General features: G+C 43.7%; 1 protein-coding gene across 3 annotated transcripts in view; it reads right to left on the bottom strand.

Moving 5' to 3' along the window:
* KCMF1 (potassium channel modulatory factor 1) overlaps positions 1-12591 on the bottom strand; it is a 70833-nt gene that overhangs the window by 31381 nt on the left and 26861 nt on the right. For 2 of the 3 annotated variants that reach the window (XM_043514603.1, XM_038401135.2), the window contains exon 2: positions 8805-8972. In XM_043514603.1, coding sequence (XP_043370538.1) covers positions 8805-8972 — 168 coding nt within the window. Of the gene's footprint in view, positions 1-1197; positions 1373-8804; positions 8973-12591 lie in introns of those variants that run through there. The other variant, XM_038401136.2, reaches the window with a different exon arrangement.

Consider the following 12591-nt stretch of genomic DNA (forward strand, 5'->3'; position numbering starts at 1 on the left):
TCTAATAAATCTGTTAGTCTCTAAGGTGCCACAAGTACTCCTTTTCTTTTTGCGAATACAGACTAACACGGCTGCTATTCTTTAAGCAGAGACACTTAGCACAAATGTTTGTCTCGAAGGTTGGCAGGATTGTTTGGATCTATTGCCCCATAAGCATCCGAGCTGAGATTACTCTGGTGATTGATGTGACAGTTACCCTACAGCTCAGCACAGTTAATGAGAGATCATCTTCTTGTAAAAAGAAAAGGAGTACTTGTGGCACCTTAGAGACTAACAAATTTATTAGAACATAAGCTTTCGTGAGCTACAGCTCACTTCATCGGATGCATCCGATGAAGTGAGCTGTAGCTCATGAAATTTTATGCTCTAATAAATTTGTTAGTCTCTAAGGTGCCACAAGTACTCCTTTTCTTTTTGCGAATACAGACTAACACGGCTGCTACTCTGAAACCTGTGATTATGCAAGGCATCTTCTTGTAGAATTCTATTAAGAATTTATACCTCTCCGCAAGTCCATTCCCTTGGGTTTAGATGGGGTGGGAGTTGGGTGGAATTAACATGCTTGAAATCACAATGCATCCCGAAAGCTTGGAATTGAGAGCTAGTAAATGGTGGCTAAAAGGTTAGGTCAACCCAGCTACGTCATTCAGGGGTGTGAAAAATTAACACTCCTGAGCAACATAGTTAAGCTGACCTAAACCCCGGGGTAGATTGAGCTAAAGTGACAAAAGAATGCTTCCATTGACCTAGCTGCCAGCTCTTGAGGAGATGGAATACCTACGCTGACGAAGAACCCTTCCCCTGGCACAGACTGTGTCTACACTGAAACGCTACAGCTGTGTAGACAAGTCCTTGATGGTTGGTGAGTCTCTCTTCTGGAATGCCAAAATGAGGAAATATGTCTTGTAACTACTCTATGACCTGTAAGATCTAGTAAGAAGCAGAATTTCTACAATCTAAAAAATAGCCAATAACTACTAGATATGCACATCCTCCTCCTTTACGCAGATCTAGTGTTATCTTCTCAGACCTCTCAGGAAATAAGAGATTCTTTCAACAATATCTTTCTGGTCTTTTTTCAAGATCTATGTGATTCCACCTTCTGTTTCAAGTCCTTGCCCTATGCTGGGCCAGCACACAGATGGCTGGACTCGCTCTCAGTATTTTAAGGCTCTGGTGTCCATCAAGCTTCCTTACCAATGTCATCCTGTAAGGACTGAAGAACTACAAAACAATTGCCATAGGTGATCAGATCTTCAGCGTCAGAGAGTTCCCCTCTCACTGAAAAGAAGTTCCAGGTTGCCTGTGGGACCTCTGAACAGTAAAAGGGACGACCAGACTTTATAAATTTGAACATAGTGAATCAGCACTAGTGTCTATCTTATTCAGTTCTGATGCCTCTCATGTGGGCTTCTAGATCATCCTGAGCCTCTGGAGAATCTGGATGATCAGTAGGGCTCCTCCATAAAGGTGTCAGGTGCATAGTCTGCAATACATTAATTTAAAATGCATGAACAATCCCTGAAATCTAAGAGCACTGTATCCAAGTCTTTATTTTTCATTAATGATATGTATGGCTTGTCTGTCAAAAGTCTGAAGTTGTGCAAGACCTTGTGAACATCTCACATGGCAGTGTGACCTAAGACTAGAGCTCTGGACAGGGACTCAGTAGACTTGCATTTTATTTTCCAGCTCTGCCACTGGCAGATGGGAAATCTTGGTCAAATCACTTCATTTCTGTGCTTCAGTTCCCTCATCTGTAAAAGAGCTATAGTACTTTTCTCCTTTGTAAAGTGCTTTCAGATCCATGGATGAAAAATGCTAAGTACCCGTGATGGACCTCCTTCAAAGTCATGCCAATTACCTTTTGAACTCCAACTTGCCAAAAGACCTGAAATTGTATAAAAGATCCTTGGGTCAGATTCTGTCATCTCAGCTCTGCTTAAGCTTCATCAGGGGAAGTTTGAGTCGCAAGACCTGACTTCCCAGTTATGCTGGTATGCCCTGGATATTGGACTATAGCTTATGAACTATTTCTGAAAGAACTCTTTGCAACTACAAAGCTCACCATCTCTGCTCTGAATATGCACCTCAATGAATTGAGCGTATGTCTGTATGTATATTGATCTTTTAACTCTCTCTCTCTCTCTGTGTTCGTTTTTAATAAATTTTAGTGTAGTTAATAAGATTTGGGTAAGATCTGAAATACTGATTAACCTGGGAGGTAATGTGTCCAATCCTTTGGGATTGGTAGAACCTCTTATTTTATATGATGAAATAAGATTTTCAGACATCATCATATTTGACTTAGGTACCTGGATGGAGGCCTGAGGCTGGATCTCTTTAAGGGAACTGTGTTGTTTGGACTTCTGAGTAACCAGAAGGTAATAAAGAAGTTGTTTTGTGCTAGCTTGGGGATTGTCTGCCGCATTCTTTGCGGTTCACCTTAACTGAGTGACCTCAGCTGTCCCCCATAGGGCCCTGGTCACAATAAGTGACTGATTTTTTAAAACAACTGTGTTCAAATGTCCCTGAACACAGATCCAAGGAAATAGGCACCAGTTTATTGCTGGGCTACCACCCTGTAACCTTTACTTCAACAGACATTTTCCCCAGCATCCTTTATTCTTCCATTTCCTGCACATTCTTCCACTGGCTACAAAGACATTCACTTCTCATGTTTTCTACGTTGCTGCATTTGCAGGCAGAAATGTAGCAGAACTCAGTGCCCCTAAGGCTTTTTTTTTTTAAAAAAATGTGGCTGAACTTTCTCCTCACAGGAGTGTTTTCTTTCCTACTTTCACCATGCTTCCACTACTTTCTTGCTAGGTGATTTTTCATGTTTAGATAATGGATAACAGCCAAGTGGAATTTCATCAAATTATACAAAATTTACTCTGAAGGTTTAGAACAAGTCTGAAAAAGTTAATCCAAAGAACATGAAAGTACCTCCTTAGCCATAGGGGTAGCATTTCAAATATGGTGGGTGACAAAGTTCCTCCTCTGCTTTGGTGGGTCCTGCGCTTATTGGCAGATTTTCTCACCTCAGAGGTTCACAGCAACCCTCAGTTTGGCCACTTTCCTGGCTCAAATCTGCTTTTCACTCAGTTAGCCTCATCACTGGCCAGCATGGGGAAAGAAGGAAGAACAATCCCCGCAGTCTCTGCTCATCCACCTAGTGGATCAGGAAACAGGACAGAGACCTTCCCCTCTGGTGGAACCCACAGTCCAGTTCAATCCTCCAGTATCAAGTAGGGAGTTGGGGGGATGGAGGGAACCCGGACCCACCCTCTATTCGGGGTTCCAGCCCAGGGCCTTGTGGATTGCAGTTGTCTACAGTGGCTCCTGTAACAGCTGTGCGACAGCTACAACTCCCTGGGCTACTTCCCCATGGCCTCCTCCCAACACCTTCTTTATCCTCACCACCGGACCTTCCTCCTGATGTCTGATAATGCTTGTACTTCTCAGTCTTCCAGCAGTACGCCTTCTCACTCTCAGCTTCTTGTGCCTCTTGCTCCCAGCACACATCACAAACTGAAGTAAGCTCCTTTTTAAACTCAGGTGCCCTGATTAGCCTACCTTAATTGATTCTAGCAGCTTCTTGATTGGCTGCAGGTGTTCTAATCAGTCCATCTGCCTCAATTGTTTCCAGAAAGTTCCTGATTGTTCTGGAACCTTCCCTGTTACCTTACACAGGGAAAAGGACCTACTGAACCTGGGGCTAATATATCTGCCTTCTATCACTCTCCTGTAGCCATCTGGCCTGACCCTGTTACATATCCCTCCCTTTCTGCTCCACACCATAGGGTTGGGCAACTTGGGACAGGCAGCGTACCCGTGACAAGCCATCTGCATTGTCATGGTGGCTTCCAGCCTGGTGGTGTATGGTGAATTGGAAAGGTTGTAGGGACAGGAACCATCTGGTCACCCTTGCGTTCTTCTCTTTATTTGGCTACATCCACTGGAGGGGTGCATGGTCGGTCACAAGGGTAAACCGTTGTCCCAAAAGATAATAACGTAGTGTTTCCATGGCCCATTTCACAGCTAGGCACTCTCTTTCAACCATGGCATACTTCTGCTCTCTCGGGAGGAGTTTCCTGCTGAGGTAGAGGATTGGGTGTTCTTCATCTCCGACCATCTGCGATAGGACAGCCCCCAATCCTACTTCAGATGCATCTGCCTGTAAAATGAATAATCACATCATCCAGGTATGCCGCTGCATAACTGGTATGGGGCCGTAGAAGCTTGGTCCATAAGACGGTGGAAGGTGGCAGGTGCCCCATACAGTCCAAAAGGAAGAAAAGTATATTGAAACAGACCCTCTGGGTTACAGAACGCAGTCTTTTCTTTCGCATCTTTGGCAAGGGGAATCTGTCAGTATCCCTTTGTTAAATCAAGGGTGGTCAAAAATTGGGCATTGCCCAGGTGGTCAACTCACTCATTGATACGGGGTATGGGGTATGCATCGAATCTGGATCTTTCATTCAGCCGGCGAAAGTCATTACAAAACCTAGTGGTGCCATCGGGCTTGTGCACCAACACAATCGGGCTTGACCACCGACTTGGGACTCTTCGATGACTCCCAGTTCCAACATCCTTTTTACCTCTGCTTTGATCTCCTCCCTTTTTGCTGCTGGGACCCAATAAGGCCTTAAAGTTACCTTTGCCCCAGGGTCTGTGATAATGTGGTGATATGCTTCGGTGGTCTGACCTAGTTTGGTTGAAAACACGTCCTGGTATCGGTTGATCATCTCAGTTACGTCCTCCTTCTGGTGTGGTGTCAGATCAGTGGATATCCTGATCTGCTCCTGCATGTTATTTCCCTGGATCGGGGTCTCTTGGGCCACTACACACGCCTCTCATTGGTGTCAAGGCCTTAAGAGGTTAATATGATAAATTTGTTTTTGTTTCCGGCGTCCTGGCTGCCGCACGTTGTAGGTTACTTCCCCCACGAGTTCAACCTCCTCATAGGGCCCCTGCCATAGGGCCAAAAGCTTGCTTTCTGCTGTGGGTACCAACACTATCACCCGATCCCATGATTGGAACTGTCGGACTTTTGCCTGGCGATTGTAATGGGTTAGCTGGGCCTCCTACGCCTTTTCCAAATGTTCCCATACAATAGGGGTGACCCGGGCTATCCATTCTCGCATCTGCAACACATGGTCAATTATATATTTCTCCCCTCATTGGGTTCCTCTTCCCAGATTTCTTTTGCGATATCTAGTATGCCACGGAGGTGGCATCCGTATAACAACTCAAAGGGGGAAAACCCAGTTGAGACCCGAGGTATCTCCCGGATTGCAAACATAAGGTAGGGTAGTAGGGTGTCCCAATCCTTCCCGTCCCGACTTACCACTTTCCTTATCATTGCCTTGAGGGTTTGGTTAAACCTTTCTACCAGCCCATTGGTCAGCGGATGATAGACTGAAGTTCTCAGGGTACGGATATGGAGCAGCGTACAGAGGTTCTTCATTAGCTTCAACATAAATGGGGTACTTTGGTCTGTTAATATCTCCTTTGGTATCCCAACTCGGGCAAAGATCCCCACCAACTCTTTAGCTATCATTTTAGAGGCTGTGTTCCGCAGGGGGACAGCTTCTGCGTAGCAAGTAGCATAATCCAGAACGACAAGTATATATTGGTGGCCCCGGGCTGTCTTCTCCAGGGGTCCCACTAGGTCAATGGCTATTTGCTCGAAGGGGACCTCTATGGTGGGAAGGGGTACTAACGGTGCCCTCAAGTGGGGACGGGGACTGTGCAGCTGGCACTCTGGGCAGGATGCACAGTACCTCCGCACTTCATTATGAAGTAGGGTCCTGATCCCTTTGTTTTCCTTTCCACGGGGACCCCATCTATTTTGGTCACCTCCTTCCTAATGTTGTCGTACCTTGGGTCTTCAGCCTGATCCCGTCCAAAATTTCCTCTCCCGGGGGTAATCGGCCCGAGATCTAGGGGGCCAGTCTCTGTTGCCTCTACTGGTTCAGAGGCATTAGGGTGTGGGTCAGACTCGGGTGCTTCTCCCTCCTGGGTGGCCCCCTTTTCAGCTGCTCGGGTCCACCTACCTACGAGAGCGACCCTCTGGCTTTGGGCCAGTATTTGGGTTCCCAAGGCCTTTTCCCACTTTCTACCCTGTCTGGGAGTGGAGAACAAATCTGGGGATATTTCAGAGAAGGTTGGGGGTTGACAATCTACTGTGGATGCCTCACTGACTTCAGGGTTTCCCCCTTTCTCTAATTCCCTTACTGGGAGTACATCTCCAAACCCTGGGCAGTCCCTCCCTATGAGCACTGGATATGGGAGTTTAGGGACTACACTTGCTGCTACCTCAGTAGTGTTCCCCTGAATCCCGATTTTTACTGGGATCGTGGAGTAATAACCAACTGTCCCATGGACTCATGTTACCCCTGTACGCTTAGCCCACAGCAGCTGACTACGCTGCACGAGCTTCCCCGAGACAAGTGTGATAGCACTCCCCAAATCAACCAGTGCCATGGTCTCTACCCCATTTAGCTTCACTGGTCTGGTGTACATATGTGGAGTTAGTAAGACCCCCACAAAGTGGATTAGGGAGCATGGGTCTGCCCAGTTCCCCAAGTTACACTGCATAGGCTCCTCAGCATTGGGACACTGTGCAGCTATGTGTCCCCATTCCCTGCAAGCGTAACATCTGTATGGAGCCCTAGGCATTCCCCAGTCTCTTGGTTTGGGTAGTCTAACATCATGATCCTCTTCCCCCTCAGTGCTCTGACTCTTTGTGGCTTCTGGTGGACCTTCAGCCCCTCTCTTTTTCCACCTGGGCTCTCCTGGTGGCCCAGTCACCCGAGCTCTAGGGCTTGATGCTGCTAGTTTAACCCGGGGTGCTTCTTCCTTAACTGGTAGGGTCAGCTCCCCTGCCGTCCTTCACCTACCAGTGCGACAACCTTGTTGTAGGTAGAGGGTTCGTTCTGGCTTACCCAGGCGCGAAGGTCTGGCTGTAGTCCACTAATGTACTGGTCAATGACCAGAACCTCTAGTATCTCCTCCGGACTCCGGGACTCAGTTCACAACCACTTTTGTGTGAAATGGAGGAGGTCAAACAATTGGGACCGTGGGGTTTTGTTTTCCTGGTAGCTCCACTCGCGATACCGCTGGCCTGCACCGCAGTCGTTGCAGAGATCCTGGCCAGATCTGGGGTTTTCAGCTGGGGGTAGTCTGCTGCAGCTTCTTCAGGCAGATCATAGTAGGCCTTCTGGTCTCCATATGGAGGCATGGATTCGAATCTCACTTCCCACACCAGTTGTGACAAAGTTCCTCCTCTGCCTTGGTGGGTCCTGCACTTATTGGCAGATTTTCTCACCTCAGAGGTTCACAGCAGTTTGGCCCTCAGTTTGGCCACTTTCCTGGCTCAAATCTACTGTTCATTCAGTTAGCCTCATCACTGGCCAGCATGGGGGGGCAGAGGGGAGGGTGGAAGGAAAGAAAGAACAATCCCTGCAGTCTCTGCTGATCCACCTAGTGGATCCCACAGTCCTCTAGTGGAACCCACAGTCCAGTTCAACTCCTCCAGTATCAAGTAGGGAGTTGGGGGGATGGAGGGAACCCGGGCCCACCCTCTATTCGGGGTTCCAGCCCAGGGCCTTGTGGATTGCAGTTGTCTACAGTGGCTCCTGCGTGACAGCTACAACTCCCTGGGCTACTTCCCCATGGCCTCCTCCCAACACCTTCTTTATTCTCACCACAGGACCTTCCTCCTGATGTCTGATAATGCTTGTACTTCTCAGTCTTCCAGCAGTACGCCTTCTCACTCTCAGCTTCTTGCGCCTCTTGCTCCCAGCTCCCTGCACTCATCACAAACCAAAGTGAGCTCCTTTTTAAATCCAGGTGCCCTGATTAGCCTGCCTTAATTGATTCTAGCAGCTTCTTGATTGGCTGCAGGTGTTCTAATCAGTTCGTCTGCCTCAACTGTTTCCAGAAAGTTCCTGATTGTTCTGGAATCTTCCCTGTTATCTGACCCAGGGAAAAGAGACCTACTGAACCTGGGGCTAATATATCTGTCTTCGATCACTCTTCCTGTAGCCATCTGGCCTGACCCTGTCACAGGTGCTATGGAATCACGATTGTGAAACAAAGAAACGGAAGCCAATCTTTATATTTAATGGTTCTGTACTTACTTAGAATAGTTGTACTCAACTGTATTCCAAGCAAAAGGACTTGATGTTAATTTTCCAGTATTCAGGAGCAACCTAGCATTGCCACTGATGTGTTAACAACCCCAGAGCAACAACCAAAGGTAATAGCCCTCCCCATCTCATCTTTGTCACTACATTAATTCTAGCCAGTGACACTTTACAGCCAGGGTGGCCAACCTATGGCTCTGAAGCCACATGTGGCTCTTCGGAAGTTAATATCTTTGGCAATGTACATTGATAAATTCTGGCTCCTTCTCAGGCTCAAGTTGGCCACCCCTGCTTTACAGCAGAGTATTCACTTTTCCATTTAGCCTTGCTATAACTTGTCATAAAATTCAGTTTGTTTTATGCTGACAGATGTCCTTAACAGATGTATTCAAATATCAGAGCAGATAACCTAAGAGTCAAATGAAGAGAAAGCAGAAATAAAGACTTTCTAAAGAAAAAAGTTTCACATGCTGCCACCAAAAACAAGCCTCAGTAGAACGCTTTTAAAAGAAAAAGCTAAATTCTGTAGACTTGTTTTTCAGTGATGCTGCTCAAAAGCCCATGTTGATAAATCAGAAAGTGACAATACATACTATGCTTATATATACTTCGAAATAACCACCACAATTTCAATGAGATGTCACTTACCAAAATCTACCCTTGTTAGTATGCACTGCATTGGATGATCAGTTGTATGCCTTGTTGTAGTTGCACCACTTTCATAACAGGATGCACACAGATCGTAATCGTAGCAAATTAAACACTTGTATCTGCGACCTCGAAAATTTCCTTTTAAACATGCATCACAGCTGACACCTGTAAACAAAGAAAATTGCTCATAAACAGCGGTAATTGCACTTCGTTTTGAAAGAAAGCAGGCTTGTCTCTATTTTTCCTCCACCTGAACACAACACCAGAAAAACACTGAGGAAGGTTTTATGCAAATAAAACATATTATAGGACTAAGCACATTTACGCCTCAAACATAAAAAGGCACATGGGGCCAAAATGAAAAGCCTGAATTCTGCAAGTGAAACACAAGAACACAATCAAATCACTAGCTTACTAACTAGTTAAGACTACAGTAGAACCTCAGAGTTATGAGCTGACCAGTCAACCACACACCTCATCTGGAACCGCTAGTACACAACCAGGCAGTAGCAGAGAGAGAAAAAAAAATAAAAAACACCAAATGCAGTACAGTACTGTGTTAAACGTAAACTACTAAAAATAAAGGGAAAGCAGCATTTTTCTTCTGCATAGTTAAGGTTCAAAGCTGTATTAAATCAATGTTCAGTTGTAAACTTCAGCGAACCACCGTAACATTTTGTTCAGTTATGAACAATTCAGAGTTACGAACAACCTCCATTTCTGAGGTGTTTGTAACTCAGAGGTTCTACTGTATAATCTTTTGTATGTGCTTTTAAATATATACACAATTTTAGTAATCTGATTTTTTTCAGAACACTGCCTGAAATGAAGCGTTGACTACAACAATCTGAAGATGTTAAAAACTATAGTCAACTGATGATGTAGCTGGTCCAGAATGCAGGTCTTTTAAAAACTGACAAGATCCTGAATTAAATCATTCTGTCTTCTGTGATTTTACTTCCACAATTTTCCATTTTTTTTGATGCAACAGTTTGACAAAATCATATTCACAAAACATATCTGCAATAGCCATCTGGATCTCCTATTTCAAAACACTAGGAAAGAAAAAAAAACCCAAAAAACAAGCAGTATTATGTTCCATCAGCCACTTTTCAGTTTCTTCCTTATTCTGAGCTCTAACCTTGTATTTGGGATTAGTCACGCTGGCTATGTCATGGAAAGGTTTCATAGCTTCTCCTAAGCATTTTGTGATGTTATCCATGTGGTTTCAATTTTTTGTTGTTAATTAGATAAAGTCACAGACTGCATCAGGAGTGTCATCTGCTTGTAATCTGTCAAATCTCTAAATTTCCTTCAATTGCTTTTGTAAATTACAGGAGTCTATAGAAAGGAACTAGTATAAATGTGTGCCACATGTTGATCAAAGTCTTTCTCATGCTCAGTGCAAATTTGTACATGCTTTTCATAGTCAGCTGCAAGTGCAGACACCCTCCTCCTAGGAGTTCCATCAGGAGTCATTGGGAAAACTGGGACAACCAATCCTATCATCCATAAGAATGATGGTGCCTGCTGACTAATGTTTGAATTTCCAGTTCATTTTAGAGCTCTGTTAGGTGTAACTCCATGGTCAATCAGGTTTCAATAGCATACTCAACATCTATACATTGGAATTTTAGTACAATGACACTTTAGAAGCTTTACATTGTCTAAGCAAATGGCAAAGATCTCCTTGTCAGACTTCTCTCAAGTGAGATCTTCAACAAACAAACAGCATTCTGTGGTTTTCTTTTTAGACTCAGAATCAATAGGACTGAATAGGAATGGATTTCCCCCTGTATGGATACTTGTAGCCATTATCTTGTCATTTGTTTGACATTGTGCATTAGTATGAATAGCGGTTCTTTTAGTTCTTCCTTTAATTTTTCCTTCATTTCTTCACTTGCCACATTCTACTAGTGGACTTGTGAATTTAAATCTGCCTGGAAGAGTATATCCATAGGAAAGTGCTTCAATCATTTCTTTAAATTGCTCGTAGCCTGGAACAGTGTTTAAGCGCTTCATCATATCTATATTTCAATGAAGATGATGGTATCAATGTCTCACTTACAGTATCAAACTCATGAATATTTTGATTTTCTCCTTCAATAGATGAAATCCCATTCAGTGATAGGTACATTTGATCTTGAAGGAGCTGAAGAAACTTATTTCCTGCACTTTTTGAGACAAGCAAGAATCCTTTCAATATTGCTATTTAACTTTTGATAATGTTTACACAAGGATTGTGAAGAATCATCCGTTTTCATTACTTTAGTTCACTTAATTGCTTGCTTTCTACCACTTTCTTCAACTTCAGGTACATGCAATCAGATAAATTCACATCCTGATGTTTGATGATCAGTGAACACTAACCAACCTCTGGCATTACTGTCAGTACCTTTAACACTTAGTACAGTTAGAAAGATAACCACCACCTTCAGAGTTCAATACAGTGAAGAGTGAAAAATATATAAAACAGCCAACTTTATAGAGAACCACATCAAATGCTCTGCCAGTCCTTCCAACAGTTCATGATTTCATTCGCTCCTCTTCAACATTCAATGACAGTTTATTCTACCCACCAGACATGCACCTCCCTCCAATCACCAAACGATTCCACCCATTACTCTTCCCTTGTAGGCTTTTAGACAGTTCTGTCACTTTCTTATGTCATAATAAGAACCCTTAAGTTATCACGGCCTTTTTAACTCTTTAGAGTACTCATTCACGGATTTAAGTGGGAAAATAAACTTTCTAGTGTCAAAAACTGTTTTCTTCACAAATATTTCAGAATGACACAGAAGTAGAAAGAGAAAGAGAACCAACTCACTGGGTATTCTTTCTGGGAAAAATACCTGGGTTTTCCACAACCTTTAACTGAGAATACAAATGAAAACACAGCTTGTGGGTTTTTTTAAATCTTTGTTAAAATATTAACTACATACACATTTATGCATTCAAAAATGTTTATACACCACATTTTCAAATAGAAAGCTTTGGGACATGCTATGATCCATTCATAAATTTCAACTACAAAATGTATACACTAAAGCTGAAAAAAAAAAAAAATCTAAAGACTTATATCACATCACTACTACTTGGAATTCTAGGTCCAGAACACAACATGGACGACAGGATCACCTGTTCTGTTCATTCCCTCTGAAGAACCTGGCACTGGCCACTGTCAGAAGACAGGATACTGGGCTAGATGGACCTTTGGTCTGACCAAGTATGGCCGTTCTTATATAAACATTAAATCATCCAAAACACAGATCTCTCCACAACTCTGCATGCCAGCATTTATTCACTTCACTCCAGGTCAATATCATCTTATTTTTCTAACACATTGCAACCGATGGTATAACATTACTATTTTTATATCTCTTAGTTCAATACAAAGATCCTGAGCCGATATTTTTAAAATGAGAACCTAAAGTTAGAAGCCTAAGCCAATTTAATCACCTAAATAAGTGCTGAATACCCAGAGCTCCCATTAAAACCAGCAGAACCTGCTGGGTGCTCAGCACTTTTGATAATCAGGTTATTTAGGCTCCAAATTATTGACTTGGAGACTCATTCTATACTCCCATTTTTTAAACTCTTTACCCTGGATTTGGCTCTTCTATGATTATTCCCATTTTTGGTCAAAGCCTAACACAGAGCAGCCCAAAATCTCACACTGCCAACCCACTGATATTGCTCAGATCCTCCTGCAAATGATTATCCCCCTCACAGTAACCACATTCCCTTTCTTGTGCAAGTCTTAAGAAAAGTTTTTCAACCTTTG

The sequence above is a fragment of the Dermochelys coriacea genome, chromosome 5, assembly GCF_009764565.3.
Source record: "Dermochelys coriacea isolate rDerCor1 chromosome 5, rDerCor1.pri.v4, whole genome shotgun sequence".
NCBI classification, from domain to species: domain Eukaryota; kingdom Metazoa; phylum Chordata; order Testudines; family Dermochelyidae; genus Dermochelys; species Dermochelys coriacea.